Source organism: Nicotiana attenuata, chromosome 2 (assembly GCF_001879085.1).
Source record: "Nicotiana attenuata strain UT chromosome 2, NIATTr2, whole genome shotgun sequence".
NCBI lineage: Eukaryota > Viridiplantae > Streptophyta > Magnoliopsida > Solanales > Solanaceae > Nicotiana > Nicotiana attenuata.
Window position 1 is genome coordinate 4,981,566 of NC_031990.1, and position 20,476 is coordinate 5,002,041.

The 20,476-nt window shown below is 34.9% G+C and overlaps 1 protein-coding gene across 1 annotated transcript; it reads left to right on the plus strand.

Moving 5' to 3' along the window:
• On the plus strand, nt 2,967–18,536 carry LOC109243444 (protein ENHANCED DISEASE RESISTANCE 2-like). Its single transcript, XM_019410378.1, has 22 exons — nt 2,967–3,407; nt 6,298–6,372; nt 6,518–6,571; nt 6,813–6,878; nt 7,647–7,705; nt 8,055–8,131; nt 8,416–8,541; nt 8,943–8,977; nt 9,794–9,894; nt 9,965–10,060; nt 11,109–11,173; nt 11,922–11,993; nt 12,442–12,612; nt 13,487–13,686; nt 13,795–13,861; nt 14,880–15,055; nt 15,441–15,542; nt 16,327–16,374; nt 16,641–16,784; nt 16,853–16,948; nt 17,123–17,224; nt 18,170–18,536. Exons 1-22 carry the CDS (start codon nt 3,177–3,179, stop codon nt 18,260–18,262), a joined length of 2,256 nt encoding a protein of 751 aa, XP_019265923.1. The 5' UTR covers nt 2,967–3,176; the 3' UTR covers nt 18,263–18,536.

Consider the following 20,476-nt stretch of genomic DNA (forward strand, 5'->3'; position numbering starts at 1 on the left):
TAAACTCGTACATATTACTTTCGAATTTGCGTTTTGTACGGACCATTAAAGGCGAATCACTCCCTACTAGGATGGTGAAACATGATTCAATAATAACAACAACAACAAAATAAGCAGTATTCTCCCACATTGTCGGATCTGGGGAGGGTATTGTGTATGCAAATCTTACCCCTACCTTGGAGGATAGAGAGGTTGTTTCCAATAGACCCTCGGATCAGGAAAGCATAAGCACCGCATTAATGAAAATATTGATAAGAAGGGACAACACCCAAAAGCCATATAAAAGCAGAATAAAAACAACAAGATAGTAAGATGATCAACAATGAAAGAAAACATCGGTTAGTCATAAAAACCTACTACTGACAGAAAGCGAGACCGTGTACCAATACTACTGTTATAAACACTTTAGACTACCTACCCTACTATCCTAATCCTCGACCTTTATACCTTCCTATCAAGGGTCGTGTCCTCGGTCAGTAGAAGCTGCACCATGTCTTGCCTAATCACCTCTCCCAGCCTCTTCTTTGGCCTACTTCTACCTCTCTGTAGGCCCTCCAATGTCAACATTTCACACCTCCTTATCGGGGCGTCTGTGCTCCTCCTCCTCACATAACCAAACCACCTATCCGCACTTCCCGCATCTTGTCCTCAATAGGGGCCACACCCACCTTGTCGCGTATAACCTTATTCCTAATTCTATCTAACATGGTATGCCAGCACATCCATCTCAACATCCTCATTTCTGTTACCTTCATCTTCTAGACATTAGCGATCTTGACTGGCCAACACATAGTCAAGTAGAGAATTTGAAAAGTTAAAATATTGTAGAATTTTTTTAAGTACATAAACCTTGTTTTTTGTTTGGTAAATAAAATACATATACCAGTTAAAGCTAAAAATGAAGTCTAAATGAACTATTCTACTTCTTTTACGAAATATTACCACAAAAAAAAGAAGTAACTAAATTTGGATCACATCCCCTTATGATATTATTCAATTTTTTTGGCTTTAAGTCTTTCCCTTCATGTATAGATTCTTGAAAAATGTCGATAACAAGCAGAACTATACTTGGGGTATAAATAACAATTTCTATTACTATTGAAATGAAACAAAAAACATGCAGCCAACCTAATTAATCACTTAGCGTTTGATTGAATAATTTTGGCATTTTGCAATCAGAACATAATGTTGTCACATAAAAAATATTAAAGTTATTATTAATAAAATATACCATATACCAAAAAAATAAAATGAAAAGACTACACGAATAAAATTGTTAGGTGAAGTTGATAAGAAAAGGAATACCTGATTAAGAAGAATTCCATCTGTCTAAGCTACAATATATGGCCCAAATGAAAGGAAAAGAAAAAGGATGATATTTTCATTTTCAAAAGAATAAATTCTAAGTTGAAAACAAATAAAAAGTAAAATATGTTTTGGTTATGACCACTAGAATTTGTTTTTTTGTTAATGGCATAAAGCATCATTTTGCACTAGTCTATATATGCGCCTTTTGTTAGAAAATTTTGAAAGTATATATATGATAAATAACCTGCTAAAATTAGTTAAATAATTTCTATAGCTTGTAATATCAATATATATAATTTAAATCCAACAACAATATTTTGCTACATAATTTTAGTTTTTCAACAAGTCCACTGTATGAATCTTGTTTCTTCAATATTTTATGAATTATAATTTAAATACAACAACAATATCTTACTCAATTCCTTTTGGAGGTGTTACATTTCCGAGACTATTATATTTTTTAAAGAGATAAACATAACTTAAATTACTAGTATTAGTATTCTTATAATTAAGCTATTAAAGAACCGTTTGTCCATAAAATTTTGCAAGTTTTTGAAAAAAATTCAAAAAAAAAAAAATTCAAAAATCAAAAATTAATTTTGACCACTTTTTCATATATTTTTTTTCTACTCACAAAACTACAATATTTTCAAGTCAAATGCATGTCCAAAGATAATTTTAAATTTTAAATACTATTTCTCAACTTACCTCCCAATACTATTATTTTTTTCAAAAATTATAGCTTTTATATACAAAATGCCTCCTAAAAATCTACAAAAAACATTCAAACACAAAATAATATGAGTGAGAGAAAGTAGTAAATACTCATAAATCTTCACAACCTAATTAATCATCCAATCAATGAACGTGGGGTTCATCAAATCACACTGAGCCGTCCCCACTCATCTTGCCGACAATGTCCCTTATTTATTTAAAAACTTGTAGTTGAACTCTTAACAAAATGAGTAATTCACGCTAAAATTGTTTTTGTGTGATTATAAACTATGATTTCGATCGTTTGAAGCAGCCGCTAATATTTACATTAGGGAGGCGTCCACATCACATCCTAGGATATTTTTGTGTATAAGGGTAGGGCGTATGTAGTGTTGTAATACCGGGTTCATCTGAACCTAGTACTTTCAATGCGGAATGTAGATTTAGTATAAAAATTTATCAAAATTGCAACATATAATGAGTCTGATCCTATAACTTTAAAAATATTATAAGTTCGATACTAAAAACCTTAAATGTTGAACTCATAGAGTTTTAAATCCTAAATCCGCCTCTGGCATCGGGCTAGCCTTTTACTCTCAGGGGTATTTTGGTACCTAGAATAAGAATAATAATCTCGGGATAAAGTTATGATTAAATTTATTCCATATTTGACATCCCGTAAAATATCCGATCATTATACCAAACGACCCCGTAAAATAAAAAATTATATATTCCAAACTCGTCCAACCAAAGAACAAGAGGATAGGAGATAGGAATAAATCAAGAAAGGAACATGTCTACTTTATATTATGAGTCAGCATTTTCAACTGTCTTAAGTAAAGCTAGATATTATAGTTTACGTACTTAACTACTTTTGAAATAAGTATTTTATATTTAAAACTTACACAAATGACAAAATTAAAAGGGAATACTTTTCCTAATTTGGTCTTTACAACTCAACCATTTTCTCTTACCTTGACTCCTTTCTTGTTTCTGGTTAATTACAATCACATAAAATTTTCCGTCCCCCACACATCCTATTTCTATTTTCTGATTCTCAAAGCAAAGAATCCCACTTTTTTTTCCCTCTTTCATTGGTTGAATGATTTCAAGATTAATTTTTTTCTCCTTTTGTAAACATAATTCTTGAAAAAATGGCTTCACAAATTTTTCCCAAGGTGAAGAGTGAATCATCGGATAGTGGTGGTTCTGAGAGTGGAGCTGATGAAAAAGGTGGAAATAATGATAGTTTTGAATATTTTGGGTGGGTTTATCATTTGGGTGTTAATTCAATTGGACATGAATATTGTCACCTTAGGTTCTTGTACATTCGTGGCAAGTACATGGAAATGTACAAAAGAGATCCCCATGAAAATCCTGGCACTGTAAGTATAAAATGTATGTTGTTTTTGTTACTTTATTAGTTTCTTGTTCCTGGCACTTAAGTTTCTTGATAATCGAGAAAATCTCAAGGGCCAGTGGTGCGCGATTCAAAACTCGGTTGAATAATGGGCCCGTCCCTCTATCCTTCTCCACTTATTTATCAGGTTTTTGTTTGCAGCAGGTTTGAATCCGTGATGTGCGTCTAACCCCATACATCACGAGCTGCGGCTCTTAGCACTAGGTGGATAGTACTCCCTGCGTCTCATTTTATGTGATGGACTTTGACTGGGAATGGCGTTTAAGAAAGAAAGTTTTTTGAAACTTATGGTCTAAAACATACGGCATATACATTTTGTTTGGCTATAAAATTATCTTATTAAAGGTAAAATGAGAACTTTTAAGTTTAAAGTTAACTTGTTTCTATATGTAGAGTGTCATTCTTTTTGGGACATACTAAAAAGGAAAGAGTGTCACATAAATTGGAAAAGAAAGAGTAGTTTGTAGTTTGTATCATGTTAGGTGGATTAAAATTGGAAGAATGTGATATGACTTAAATGATGATTAATGATGGCTAAAAGGGGAACTTTTTGAGTCGTGGGTGAGATCCTTTTGGATTAGATGGAGTCTTTAAGTGTTTCTTGAGTTGCGTTTGCTTGAAATGGTCATAGAAATTTTAGTGTATGTGGCACTTACTAACTAGTAACTACTAGATAATTGCTTAGAATTGGTTTTAATTAAACAAAGAGTTATGTGGATGATCGAAGTTGTCATCTTTATGTTAAGAAGCACAAATGATCAAATTGTACCTTCTCGAGTTAGCAGAGAGCTGAATTGAGGTGAAGTCGGTGTTGATGCTTGTGGTATCTTAGTTTTGGCTAAAGTTCCTCAAAAAGAGATTTTTTTAATGCAAATTCATCCGAAATGATTGCACTCCACAAAAGATGCAAGTAGCATACATAAAGGATAAAATAAGAGAAGGCCACTTGACATGGATTAGTCATGTCCTATGTCGACCTTCACATGTACGACTCGTAGGTATGGAACCATGGCGATTGAAGGTGCTGAAATAGAGTTATCTCGATTCTCGAAAGACCTACAATCGCTTGGAATTCATGCAGAGTTAATGAAAAATAGGGCGTAAAGGAAGAAAAAGATCATATAGGCAATATCAATGGGTGGGGTTAAGGTTTAGTCATGTTAATATGTTTGCTTTAGGTCCTATGTTCACTAGGAGTCTTTTAGTCTTGTTTATCGATTCATATGCTTGTAAAATTTTAGAGAACTTCTAGTGATAGAGCATCCTAAATTTTAAATATGTTAGTTTTTGCTATATTTGATCGAGATAGGTCTAATGGAGCGACATGGATAGTGATGGTTCATATAGAAAACCCCAACTGGCTAAGGATTGAGATATAGCTGTTGTAGTTGCAAATAATATTGGTGGTAGTATGTCTTCATCATATATTTTCTGACCGGATTTATTCGTATTTTGATTGAGCCAATTTTGGGTTAAAAAGGAATCTGATAGATTCAAGGAGTTGCTTGACTGAACCAAATGGTTTCACCATGCCCTTGCACTGCAAATATCTTGTAGCGTGAACATAACTTGAAAAACATGTACTATGCCCAGATCAAGGTTAAATTTTTTCTGTGATAGAACAGATCAAGGTTAAAATAAAGAAGAAAAAGAGTTTGTTTGGTCAAATTAGGTAATTGGTTGCACACTTAAGTAGATTTGCACAAGAAATGGTGTTATTTTATGAATTTTGTAAAGAGATTACTATTTATTGGGAATGATTGAAAAGGCAATCTATGAGCATTATCTGAAGAGGTGCCATTTAGAGCACTTCTTGAGGTGCAATACATTAATGTTGCTCTTTGGTAAAGCATACTGTTGATGTGGGCACACTATTACATAAATGTAGCTGAAGGTGAAAGAATAGTGAGTAGATTGTTGTTGCTTCACTAAAGCTACTCTTTATCTTCATTATCATAGTTTGGGTTAGGTTTCATGTCTGTTTTGCAGTTCTCTTAATATTCAACATATTTTTTGTGGATGAGTCCTCTCACAGCAGAACTTCTTGTCAATTGCTCTGTGTGAACTCTATTATTAAACTTGCTCCCTTTCCTGAAATAATTTGTGTAACATAGTGGCGTGCCCATTTCATGTAAATTCTAGCTGATAGATTGGTGTAGAGGTAAAAAATTAGAACTTAAAGAGTGAATAAAAGTAAGGATCCTTGCAATACAGTTTCGTTGAGTGGGAACATAAGGAAAATTAGTATGCTTTCACATTCTGTCTTAGCCGAGACTAAAGCTTTTTCTGAGAGCTCTATATGGTGAGGTCGGAAACACTTTGTAAAACATGTGGAGGAACTAGTATCTGGATTATGTTATATGCTAAATATGTGGTTTCCCATTGGTCACAGAGTGCTTGTAGCTCTTTCTAGGAAACTCCTAACCAGTGGGAAAACCACATATTCTTTGTGAATATAGCTACTTTTTGCAAGGGAACACCTTTACGTTACCTGAGAGATATCTGGTTAGGTAAACCTTTGCAATATTCTTTAATTTTTTTCAAATTTGTCATCTATCTGTTTCTTTGTATGCCTAGAACTTGCTGGCCATCTTTAGTGGCAATGCTTCTATAGTTCGCATGAATAGCCCATTTCCTTGCATTCATTGTCAAATGTGTATCGAACAATTGCTTCATAGAACACAAGTATTTTCGTGCTTGATCACAACACCACCACCACCAAAAACAACAAAAACAAACCTAGTGAATTCCCATAAGTGAGGTCTGGTGACCAAAAAGGAGTATCTTAGTGACCAATGTATTTATTGCACAAAGATCGAATGCTGTGACTTATGGTATTACATCCTTTTTTGCAGAAACCAATAAGGAGGGGTGTTATAAATCACACGCTTATGGTGGAGGAGTTAGGCCGTCGAAGAGTTAACCATGGGGTGAGGCTCAGAATCATTAATGTTGATCCTCTGACCCTTCAGCATAATTTTGGCTCTTTTTTTAAATGGTACATCATGTAATTCCAGATAAATTGTCTTTGCGGATATCCGATGATATTTTCTTTTTTCTTTTGTCCTTTTCTAGGATCTCTATGTGTTGAGGTTTCAGAATCGGTTGGACGAGTCAAAAAGGGGAGAAGTAAGTGGGACATTCTTTATGCATTATATTATTAATAAAGCTGGTGCTGCTTATCTTTCTTTTGTTAAGCAATCTCTCTAGGGGTATGAATCCATCTCGTCTTCAAGTCCAAAACGTTTCCGCGAACTCTTCTATGCTATTCTCTCTCAATTATTAATTTCTTCATTGGTGGAGTTAGTGAGTTTCATGGGCTATTTTATATTGAGGAGGCTAATACTTGATTGAAATTTATTGCTGTAAGATTGCTTGTGCTTCGCCCGGTGAGGTCCGAAAATGGATGGAAGCCTTTGATCAAGCAAAACAACAGGTATGACACGATCGGAGTTTTTGACTTGATTTTGTTGTTCATTTGTTCGTATGTTAGTTACATGGTTTTCACATTCAGCTCATTGCATGTAAAAGGCGCTACTCCATTCGCCCTTAAGACTTTAATACTCTCCACAGTTCTAAATTCTTCTGTATATAATTGTAATGCTATCTTCTATGCAAGAGAAGGCTTGCACTTCGATCCAATTTGGCTGATTTGACCTTGAACTTGTTAGACGTGACAATTTGATCTAATCTTAAATGGAACCAGCTGAGTTTAACATCTTTGTTAACTTTCATGTGCAAATTTATAATCACTTGAGTTGCAGTATAGCAAATAAAGAGAAGGAAAGTGCAGACAACATATAAGAGGGACTGGACATTTCTTTTTTCCTCTTTGATCAAATTTTCTTCTTCTATTCTTGTGCTAGTCAAATTAGGTCAATCTTTTCAGGAGGAAGGTATACTTTTAGTTCATATACATATGCAAAATTCTGAATTTGTGGTTTCTGATATTAAAGGAAAGATGTGATAAATAAAGTACAAAAACAGAATGAGAAAAAGTAGTCGTTTGTTTCCTGCTTAAGAGTGCATTAGGAAAGACGACTCTAAATGGATGCTTCTTCTAGCCGTTAGTTTTCTCCCGAAAGCAGGGTTTTCTTAGTATAATTTTGATCCCAAACTATCATAACATGATGTTCATGAAAGAATTTGTCAAATGTTACTTTGATTTAACTGTTATTTCTCATACTGGATTATTTCATTGCAGGCAGATTATGAGCTTTCAAGCGGTCAGAGTGCAAGAGATAAACTGAAATTAGAGAGCGAGTATGTCTGGACTGTCCTGATGAAAAAGACGCTTCTTCTGAATTTAATTAGGCTTATCTCAGTGAATAGATGATCTCATTTATATTTGAAGTGCCTCTTACCTCCCCCCCCCCCCCCCCCCCCCCTATTTTCTTCCTTAAGGTAAAAGAGGCAATAATCCGGAGAGTGATTAATAGAAGCCTGACTAATTTATGATTTGAATAATGTGTATATCTGTATTACAGTTTTTCTCAACTCTTTGACTTGTTGCTTAAGCCCATTGTGATGTTGCTTCTTATCTTGATTCTTTTCCATGCTATCTCTTTATATAGTTGCTGTATCTCATGTAAATTAATTTTCTCTCTTGAAGGATTAACCTTGACGGACATCGACCTAGAGTACGGCGGTATGCACATGGCTTGAAGAAGCTGATAAGAATAGGACAAGGTGAGGAGCGAGGGAACTGTTGGTGGTACTCTCTTTCAATAGTTGCTCTATCTATGGGTGCATGTGCTGCTTTCAATTGTAGATGACTTTTTTTCCGTCCAAATTAAGCGTTCTCTCATAATTTTCATCTTTTATTTTTTTGTTTTATAAAACCTTGCTCTTTGACTATTGTAACAAATGTTGATGATGCTATCCCCAATATAATCAACCCACAGTGTCCTTAATGTGTGAATCTGAACATTCAAAATAAAAATAAATTTGCTAAAATGTTCTCTAATGCATAGGTCCCGAGAACCTTTTGCGCCAAGCCTCAAGCTTAGGTGCCAATGGTGAATCAGATGTGTACTTTGAAGCAGATGGTGCAGATGTAATTGAAGCACATGAGTGGAAATGCGTTCGTACTCTTGATGGTATGTTTTTTCATCTTCTTCAATAAAAAATAATATTTAAAATAAGCTATTGGATTAGAATTTAAAAAAAGAAAAACAAAATAAATGGAGCTTAAATACAGAAACAAAGCTTGGAGAGGAAATTGGCTAACTTTCAGTGATCATGCTAAAGGAAGATATTAGCTATCTTCCTGGCACAGTATGTGCTTTCGGATATCTTATTCTTGATTAGTAGTATAAAAAGGGAAATAGAAATTTTGCTTTAGGATTTTAAAATGATCTTTTTCAGGTAGATCTTTACTTGAATTTTAGAGCTGGAAGATATTTTTCTATAAATCACCTTCTATGCTTCTAAAATATTGCGTTCTTCTAATGTTGTAATTCGTTTTCTAATGTTGTTTCCCACCTTCTTTGTAGTGTAGGTGTTCGGATATTTGAAGATATGGCAAACAAAAAGGTATCTGCCATGTCACTAGATTTACTTTCGTGATTGCAAGTTTATACTGTATTGGGATGTCTAGACTGCTGCTTATTGGTGCATATTAAGAGATATGATAAATCTTTAAGGTTACTCTTTAGTTGCTGTACTGATGTATGTAATATTTTTTGTTTATATATACATACATATATATATATATATATATATATATATATATATATATATATATATATATATATATATATATATATATATATATATATATATATATATATATAATATCTGCATTAAATTATCTTAATTTAGGGACGACCTTCAGGATCGAACAAACTGATCCAGTAGTATATGCTCTTATAACTTTTGTTTTCTAATTCCTTCGTCAGTGAGTTGATTTCTGATTAATATGACATCTTGCTGATTATCAAGTTTGAGAAAGGGCAGAAATCATTTTGATTGGCTACTTACTGTAGCATAAGCAAATTGCTTCTACTCTACAACAAAATTATGGTTACAAGTCTTAAAAGGAGACTAAGATGAATTTCCAGAAGCTAATGATCGAATATCTTCTTTGATAAGGTAGCTAATGATTTAATATCAATGAAAAGGAAGGTAGATATAAGTTTCTGTCCTTTTCTTTTGTCATCTTTCTCTTCATATCTTTTTATGTGAAAAATTGCCAAGGCAAATTTTCAAGGATTCCACATTGTCTGGGTTTTACTTTTATCGTCAAAAACTTGTCTGACATGCTCATTGTCAAGGTCTTTCATATTATCCTGGATTTTATTTGTACGATCAAAAACTTATCTGGCATTGCTCTTTTCTCCTTTCCTGTAGACTGGTAAAGGAGTTCTTGTCAAGGCCGTTGCTGTTGTCGAAGCTAGTGCAGATACTGTCTTTGACGTGCTTTTGGGTCTTGATCAACGTCGCAGATACGAGTATGTTTCTCTGAATGCTTGAAAGTTGTGGAATTATAAACGACAATCCTGCCTAATAGTCATCTTGCAGGTGGGATACATTAACAGGGGACCTGGAGTTGGTAGAATCATTGGATGGTCACTGTGATGTTGTTTATGGGACACTTGATCTCAGAAAACTTTCCTGGTAAGTTGCAATCATTCGCATTCTGCTTCTTAATGGTGCTGCGAAATGGTATAAGTTTTGAGAACTGTGAAACACTATATAAAATCTGATTGAAGAGCTATAAGAGACATCATGTTGGATGTAGTGGTTGACTAGTATTTGCCCTCTATACGTATTGGATATGGCTGCTTCTAAGAAGCTCCTTCTGCTGCTAATTGCTATTTGGTATAGGACTAGTAAAAGCTAGTTGAGTCAATGAATCAGATGGGATGCTGTGTCATTATGCTTTGGCTATGGGAATTTGTAAATGTAAGCTTAAAGTTAAAGAATGTAAGTGACAGAAAAAGAAGAGAAAAGAGAAAGAAGCAAATAAATTGGAAAAACAAGTAGAGAAAAGATTCCACGAGAGGAGTTGAAGATTGAATGTGCCTCGCATATCCACTTGCCTTAAGTTATTATAGTACTTATAACCACCAAGTTGGGGCTGTATCCAAGTTTGAGGTGTTTAGAGATTTAGGCTGGTAAGATTCAAAGCATTCACCAGAAAATAAGAAGGGAATATTGTATCCAAAGAGAACTGCGGTCAGTAGATGCTTGTTGAAGCATTATAAAACTTTTATGTATGAGAAAGAAGAAATGGAAAAGGAGGTTGAGAAGCAGAAGATAGCATTTGGATACGTAAGCAATGTAGAAACAGAATAGAAGAAATACTAGCATCTATGAGGCTATGAGCAGTTGAATTCAAAAGCTCGGTGATACTATTATAAGCTAAGATTAAGGAGAACACAAATGAGTGAAGTAATAGAAACACTATTGGTCATGAATCTGCTTTGATACTATGGTCAATGTATTATTTTAGGTGTTCTACATGCAACAGCAAACCTCGTTTTCTTGTCCTCTTTGTATGTATAACTTGCTTTCCTGATTGGTGTGTAGTGTAATGTTATCATTTTTTCGACCCTTTTGATGTGGATGATTCTTCTCTTTATGTTTGGAGGTCTTTGCAATATGGTCTCCTTGAGTCTTCTTCTTCTTCTTCTTTTAATGCATCACAGGTGCTCTTTTGCAGGTGGCAATCTAAGAGAGATTTTTTCTTTTCTCGGAGGTGGTTTCATGGTCAAGATGGAACATATAGTGAGGATCCTGAGCTTTCTCTCTACTGAGCTCTTCTGTATTATGTGCTAGAGCAACTTTTATTCCTGTCTATTAGAACTGCTTCTTAGTTTTAACTGTGTCGTTTGTTCTTTTTATATAGAAAAGTTGTTGATGAACTTTGAAGTAGAAAACAACATGTGGCTCACATCTTCTAGCTCAAAACTTTTTGTCGTCTTAAATACCTAATTTTAATAATTTGGGAGAACTCATCAGCTTGTGACTCTAGTTTCTTTGTTTATTTGCTAGTTCTCTTTTTTCTTGAATAGGTGGAAAGAGTTTATCCTCCAATTTCCGGTTTTTTGCTTTGAGCTAGCTTTACTAATAAGCTCATTTTTTGCTGGTAAAAAGTAAGAATAATGTGCCTGAATCTGTGCATTCGCTTAAATTTGCTGACACATCAACAAAAACTTGCAAGTATTGTGTCCTTATGCAAATTTTATTGAAATTATAGTCAGAGAGCTTCTGAAGGATACTTGCATTACATGTATGTTTGATGTGATGAGTGGTCCGGCAGGATGTTCCACTGTCACTGGATAGCGTATTTGTCTTTGAGGTTCTTTCTCTTTGTTTTCTTCATGCCATATTATTTCTAAAGAAATAGAGCGTTGTAATAACTGTTAGTAGAATAGAACTTATGTTTTCGTAATTCCAGCCATATCATATGCTGTTCAGCCTATTTGTTTCTATTATGCTTTCATTGACTGATATTTTTCTACATTTGGTGCAGCGATTTTGCATTTTCCAACTGAATACAAGAAGCGGCCTCCAAAAAGTGGATATCGACGTATAAAAATTAACGGTAAGAAACTCCATGTCAATTAAGATCTAGTACTGGAAGATTAATCAAAAACAGATTTGGTATCTACAGATCTGGCTTGTGTATCTGGAAATATCTATAATCTCGGTGTTTGTCTTAAACATCCAGTCAATCCCAACTCAATGCAGCTCAGCAGATGTTTGTGGTCTGGAAATTCATGTCTCTTGACTAATTTATGCTATATAACGGATCAAAAATATTTGTGGTGTAGTGAGGTTTTACTTCCACTGCTTTACTATATAATACTGTAAATCTTCCTTAATGGTGGATCTGCGAGAAAATGTGACTATTTATTGGTGTCTCAAGACATTGCTGATATCATGAAAATTTTATTAGTTTGATGTTAGCATTCTAGATTAAATTTACGATAAGATACTACGCATTCTTAAGTATTGCTGATTGTTCCTGACTAAACTATGTTAAATTGTAGCTTCTTCTTGGGAGATCAGCAATATAAGCACTTCCTCCTCATTAAATCCTGCAAGATGCCTTGTGACACTGATTCTGGAGATACATTCTAAGCACTGGTTTAAGTGGAAGAATAATGAGTTTTCTAAATTTGAGAGGACACTTCCTTTTGGAATGTTGAGTCAAGTGGCAGGTTGGTTGGTTTGTTACCTATGTTTTCTGGAAGCTTATGAGTTGTGTTAGAAAGCCTAATTTCTCCATTCATTGTATCTTTTTAGCTTTTAGAATTATCTTTTGCGCTACCTATCCAACAGAATATGAGAGAGAGAGAGCCTTACATGATTCATAGAGCATATTGTTCTTGACATTGATGATGCCTTGTTTTCTTCTGTTCCCGATATTTGCTTTCGTGTTGAACGAAGATTGAGTTGTTTCTTATTTTGCTCTTATTATGTAATTTCTGCTGAACTCTACCTCTTCATATTCCTTTCTGTTCTCTCCGTCTTATTCCCCAGTTTTCCTTTCTTAGGCAATGGAAAATTAATTCTCTTTTTACCTTCCACATCCGATTAAGAAGCCTTTTCCCTAATCAATGTATAGTTTCTCCTTTCCTATATCTGAGAGCTGTCTATGTTTTTCCTTGTGTATCATTTGCCTGAAAGCCTCAACTGCCTAAATCACTCTCTCTACCTCTGGTCTGCCCTTAATTTTTTAAAAAGAAAGATTAAAAGAGAGATAACATATACAAAGGTGGGATATGTGAATACGGGTGTGAAGTAGAACGTAAATGCTTTACATTTCCATTGTAGTTTGACAGTAGTAATGAACCAAAAGTCCCTTCTGTCACTTGTTCCTTTTAACACGGTATTCTGATTTGCTTGCAACTATCTCAAAGGATGCGAGGGGCTGTTTATTCACTCTCTACTTCCTGCATGCACTAAACACTTATTTTGTGTTTCCTTCAATTTTACACCTTAGCCTGCATTCATCATCTTCGGATATTTCCTGGAAGATATTACTCCACTGACGTCACCATTATCATCCAACTATTTTAATTATTTGTGTAGGTCTGAAGGAATATATTGGAGCAAATCCAGCACTTACATTTGAATCATCCACAGTAGTTGTTCATTCAAACACATCTAGTGTTTCTATATCAAGCAATGAGCTTGAGGATACAGTGGGGTCAGATGAATTCTACGATGCAATAGGTGACGAGTCCTCATCATCAGATGAAGATAGTGATGACGAAGTAACGAGTAAGAAGGTTTGTCATTTCTCGTGTTCCTCCATCGATCAAAAGCAGTGGATTATTTCCGGAGACTGCCTGCTTCAATTACCTTGCCTTTGAACCCTTTATTTACCTCTTTGACAGGACAAAAAAGTCAAGCTAAAAAATGTTTCATGGGCCATAGCAAGCTTCGCTTTAAAGAGGACATCAGGTATTAAATGTCGTTCTTCTCATCCTGATTAGTTTCTTCTTTCTTTCTTCTTATTTTTCCTCCACCCCTACATTTCTTGCTTTGGCGTATCGTATGTGGAAGCATCTCTGTAGTCCTTCATCTTCATGATCAATTACTCTAAATACGGAGCAGATCATGAATGAGTTACTTGAAATGCTACTTTTGAAGAACTTTAGTCCTTATTTTCAAGGACCAATTAAAATTAAACACGAAAGATGTTTTTAACTCAAAAGAACTCCATAAAAGGGGCTTTAACATTTGCGATGGATGTACTCTCTGTGAAAAAGGAAGTGAAGATGTCAACCATTTGGAATGTAATGTTCAGTGTCTTGGGTCTTAGTTGAACAATTCCTAGAACAGTCAAGAAGTCCTCTCCTCCGGCGGTACAGGAAAGGTTTAGTATAGGCTTGAACCTTGGTTTGAAACACAATCCCTATGACATTATGGTGGTCCGTCTGGAGGAAGAGAAATGGAAGATGCTTTTGAACACAAACAAAGAATCCGTGATTATGTAAAGTTTAGATGTATCTCTCTACTATCTTCTTGCTGCAATATGGCTGTAGTAACTGATGTAAATCATTCAGATGCCAATAAATTTTTTGAGCTCAGTACGCAATATGTGATTGAGGCATAGTTGTTGTATTACACAATATGTGATTACTGTAGTTATTCTCTTGCTGTAACACCATACACTTATTTCTGGATATCAATAAAATTACCTTTACCTTTCAAAAAAGAAAAACAGAAGCATTTTTATAGCCTAGATCCGAATGTTTAGCCTAGAAGTCTGCAAAGAATTCAAACACCTCGCATAAATCACTCTTTTCACTATGTACCATTTTTGCTGGAGCAGAGAGTGAGTGGTGTGGGGTCACTTTTATGAACATTCAGGTGTAGGGCAAGTGTTTAGTCTTTAGATGATACTGCCTTTTAGTTTTCGTTGCTTTAAAATCTCTTAAGTAACTTTATTAAACATTTTGTTTAATGTCGCATGCAGCACCAGACATTAGTAAGGAACTAAATCCCAATGTACCTCCATTAACTCTTGATCCAAGTCAGTTTCATGGTACCATGCGGCAGGCGAAGAGTGAGAGCGACTCTGATTGCTGGTGTTCGCCAAGTGGTTCTGGGTTCATGATCAGAGGGAAGACATACTTGAAAGACAGTACAAAGGTAGCTTTTGAAACTTGAAAAATTATCTATTCGAATATTTGAACTAAGTTTTCACTTTTAGTTATACCAATGCTGGAGATGTACAAGTTTCAGAATTTTTTTCACAAGAGTCACCTACTTAGTAGTGTTCAGGATAAAGAAAAGCAAAAACGCCAAGGGTATTATTGCCTCATAAAGCATTGCACCTTTGAACAATTAGTTTTTTATTTATTGTTCATAGTCAAGGCAGAGCCATCTTTTAAACTCCTTGCTTACCTTGTAGTCTAAGTCATGGTAGTATTTGCTTGCATAATTGATTACTGGTGTTGCACTTTTATTTGGCTCAAATAATTTCCATTTAAAAAATTAAGCTCGATTGAATCATAGTTATCGCAATTTTTTCAAGGTCACTGGTGGAGATCCCCTGCTCAAGCTTATCGCCGTTGATTGGTTCAAGGTGGATGAATGCATCACAAAGGTTGCTCTGCATCCTAAGTGTCTTGTTCAGGTAAAGAAGAATTGCTTATTTCCTGAATGCATGTTGCTTCTCCTCTTAGATGAATTCATTTTGTTAGTCAAATTATTAAAGTCAATAAATTATTATATACTTCACATTAATGTACCATAGACTGAAATTTTGCTTATCTAAATTTCTTAAAATCTTTCTGAGAGGATATGCTGTTGCTAATTATCTCCTATAGTAAACTGAAGATGCAATCGGATGGCTCCTCATATGGAGCTAACACTGGGATAGATTACGCTCGGATACCTGACTTTTTTAGGCGAATCATTCTTGACTCTTACATGATTATTGAAATTAGAGTTGCAGCAAACACTGCCTGTAGACTTATTTGTAGTTTTGTCTCTTTGAAGTCACTGCAAACTTTGTTGTATGATGGAAAACTTTGTAAAGTTTTACATATTTACTTGAAAGGAAAAGAAACTGAAAATACATGAAAAGGATAATGCCAGAACTCACTTTTCTAGCTTTTTATATTTGGTCATGATTAATGATTATAAGTATTGCTGTGTGCACTATCAGTTTGTCCCCTGAGCATCATAGAATAACACTGTTTCTTGCTAGTGTAATTTGTTCCTCATTATAAGGTGATCAAGGTAGGATTTATAGAGCTTCCGTGAATTAACTTGTAAAACAATGTTCTTAACTGAGAATGTTTGGCCACTGATGGCTAGTTTTTGCACTGAAGTATATTTTGTCTATCCGATCTTATTTCCTGATTCTATTTAGCTGCTAAGCATAATCGTTGCTAACGGTGTTTTCCTAACTTCAGTCTGAAGCAGGGAAGAAACTTCCATTCATCCTCGTAATTAACCTCATGGTACGTCTTTTTGGCTTTTCCCTTTTCTAGTTTTTAATAGACAACGGTATACCAGGCACTTTCTGAATTTATTCATAAGATTCTGTCTCATTAGGTTTTTCATATGACTTGTTTCATTTCAGCTGTTTCAAAAAAAACTTGAAAGTTACAAAAGCGGTTTTAAAAGGAAAGGACAGAATTTGGGTCGTTAACCAGAAAATGCAACCTTGCTGAATAAAAGTTCATTGTAAGAAATGTCGCTGATTCTGTTCTGGCTTGGTTTTCAGGTTCCGGCTAAACCAAATTACAGCTTGGTTCTTTATTATGCTGCTGACAGACCTGTAAATAAGAATTCATTGTTGGGTAAATTCATTGATGGAACTGACTCTTTCCGTGATTCAAGATTCAAACTGATTCCAAGCATTATTGAGGTATCAGTTTCTTTGTCAGTAGCAGGCGTTTTTCTTTACACTCTATTGCTAATTGCTTCTGATCACAGGGGTACTGGATGGTTAAACGTGCCGTGGGAACTAAAGCTTGCCTATTGGGAAAGGCAGTAACTTGCAAATACCTTAGACAAGATAACTTTCTGGAGGTTAGGTTCCAAGTTCATTTTCTTGACTTAGATATGACATGTCAAAAAAAAGTTTCTTCGAGATAGATATTATAGGAAAAGGAAGAAAATATTTCTCTTGTGCTCGGGCTTTTATGCTTACATGGCTTTGCTGAACTACTGAGCTCAAGTGGCTTTCCTTCAATACATATGCAGATTGATGTGGACATCGGTTCATCATCTGTGGCAAGAGGTGTTATTGGTCTTGTACTGGGATATGTGACAAGCCTTGTCATTGATCTTGCTATTTTAATAGAGGTATGTCATTCTTCTTCTTTAGATTATGGTCCATCTGATCAGTTCTTACCGAAGAAGGAACTTGGCTCGACGGGAGTAAAACCATCTAATCTTTAAGTAGTTCAGAATGAACCACCAAAGGTAAGTACCCCTCCTTCATTCACCAGAGGTCTCGGGTTCAAGCTAGGGGGAAGCTACACTATCCTAAGGGTGGTCAATTGACATGTTTATATAGGTTAAATATTAGGTTTTGGAGGTATATTACATATATTGAACACCCTTTGTTGGAGAATTTTTTTCACTTCTTTCAAGTTTGAACACCCTTGGGGAAATTCCTGGCTTCGCCGCTGGACTTCGAGCCCTAGAATGGAGTCGCCTTTGGTAGGAGGCGCTTTATCCCCCAAAATCTGATTTTCCGGCGCGTATCTGGATTAGTCGGGCTCCAGAGAGGCACTAAAAACTGCGTAGGAAACCAATAAAAGAAAGTTTAGAATGACAACTTTATGGAATGATATACCATTTCGCATGCTGTTTCTGGCAGTTGTGTTGCTTGATTAACTCTCCCTCCCTCCCTCCCCTTTTTTACCCCCCCTCCCCCACCCCTCTCTATCTCTTAACCATGCACAGACATAGTGATTTTGTTGTTTTCCTCTCCCACCATTGAAGTTTGAAATGCTTAAATCCAAACCTAAAACACGATAATCATAAATTACCTAATAATACTAAGGATGAATCGTGTATCAACTCAATCATTCGCTATCAAGCCAAAGAACAAACAGTAAAAAGAAAAGTGAAATATTGTGAAACTGCTACGTTAAGTGAATGCCTATATTAAGTCAAGTTTCATGTTAATAATGAACGAGTTCTCGAAATCATAGTTTATATCCGTAAATAGTTCAGTTGCATTTGTTATTCTCTAACATTTCATGTAACTTGCACATTACCATGTTATATACACATTTGCAGGCAAAAGAAGAGGCTGAACTCCCTGAATACATTCTTGGAACTGTTAGATTAAATCGGGTGAAGGTCGATTCTGCTGTGCCATTGGAGGGCTGAGATTCTTTCGTTAGTCAGGGGCATTAATCCCTTGAAATCGAATATAGTGGAGTCATTATTATTAATTTGTGTAGTAAAATGTTATCCCAACTCATTTGGGACTGAGACGCAGTTGTCAAAAATGATATACCAAGAACAGCGAAAAATCGTATGTTGTACTAAGAAAACCTGATTCTTGAAACAGAAGTTGTAACTGAGATGAGTGTTGTAGTGAATACTCAAAATCCCTATACTTTTCATGACAGATATAGTGATTGTCACTCCTTTATGTGAAGTATTAAACATCAAGAATAATTTGCCTCACCCCATAATGCAACATAACACTTATAGCTCACGGGATCAAGACGTGAAATCAATCACTAATACTTGCATCAATTTAAGTTGATTACATTACATCCCTTGGGGTGCGATCTTTCTTCTGACTCTATGTGAATGCGGGATACTTCGTGCATTGCCTCTTTTACTTTAGATAAAGGAGGAAGTCATAGTAGGTTAATAATCACGTATTTTAATCTATTAGATTAACAGTGAACTCATATATCAATCCTAACTAGTTTAAGATTGTGGCATAGCCGATAATGATCTAAGCTCACTTAAGTAGCTCAAATCCAGGTTGGTCTATTGTAGAAACAATTAAGACCAACATTTTGATGCTACTTTAGAATTATATCATGTTTTGAAGTTAACTTTTATTGTCAAATAATTGATGTGTTCCTCCATTATATTAGCAAACATGTCACATATTATGTGATTGGGTGATCCATATAAAGAAATTGTATGGTCAAAGGAGCTGGTGAAAAGAAGAGTTTACAAGACACATAAAGAAGAAAAAAAAAAAAAGAATGCAATAAATTTGCCTTTTTTCATGTGCTGCTGACATCACTTTATTCATTTTTCACCTAATGCTTAATATTGTACCTATTCTTTGTTTGCTTAAATAACCTTGAAAGGCGAGAAATGTCCAAAGGTCACCTTATTTGGGGGTTCCGATTATAAAAAATGTGTTGCGGGTTAATCTCTCTCAATCAGTTCAGGTTCATGGGAGAGCGGTCGAGGGTACGACGGTCCTTCTACTCGGCACCATCGGATCACTAAGGCCAACTTCCTGCTTATGGATTCTATTAAGGGCAAGAATGAGACTTGTAATATTGAAAATTCTGTGCATAACAGATCCGCCTATTTACTTTTCTTAACTTAAATATCAAGCTTTATATTTTTTGATGAAGTATGAACTCGTGACGTGCGCTCAACTAACAAAATACGTGTTACGACTCTCTCCGCGCTGAATCAAAACCTTGCCAAACATATTTCTGATCTGCTTAAATATCCCTTTAATTTTTTTTTAACTTTTTTATGATTGATTGTTATTTTTTTTAACCTTTTGGATGGTGGGTTGTGTTTCCCTACACATACGTTTGTTTCTGTACCCACTAATTTTGACAAAATCACATATTTTAGTGCCGATCTTTACACCACCATTTTCTCCATCTAAATTGAAGGGCCACTCTCAATACTAAAAACGTTTCTTTTCCTCAAAAGATTAAAAGGAAGTGAATGCGAATGGCAATATGGCATTGCTTCTGATTTGAGCTCCAACCCTGTATGTATAGTTTTTACACATGACACACACACACACAGAGATATATATATATATATATATATTGGTTGTGTACATTTTTATTTTAATTAACAATATCATTGTATTTTAAATTCTTGTAGAATGCAGGTTATCTTTTCATATTATCAATCCTACTCTATAAATGATTACATGTAGTTAGTTTAAACCACATAGATGTTCAACCCTATCAATTTATATGAAACATTTAATTAGAAGTGAGGTTTGAAAACATTAAGTTATATGAAGGCAAATACCTAGCAACGCACAAACTTTTTTTAAGAAATTATAGTTCTCTTTTGTAAGTGCAGCAAACCCAGAGACTACCAACTAATGTTATTATTTCTCACCTTTCTCTAAACTATGATTATGAAAAGACGGAATTTAAAACACAATGAGCACTTTTTACACAAAATTCAACACATTTGAGGTTATTCAAATCCAAAAGTGAAATTTTGATAAGTTATCCTGAGAGCCAAAGCTCCTGAAATTTACAAGCTTACCACGTTATCTGTTGTTGTTGGTTTTAACTTTAAATCTATGTCAAAACAACTTGCAAATATCTTAAACTACAATCAAAGGTAGTTAAGGCAGTTACC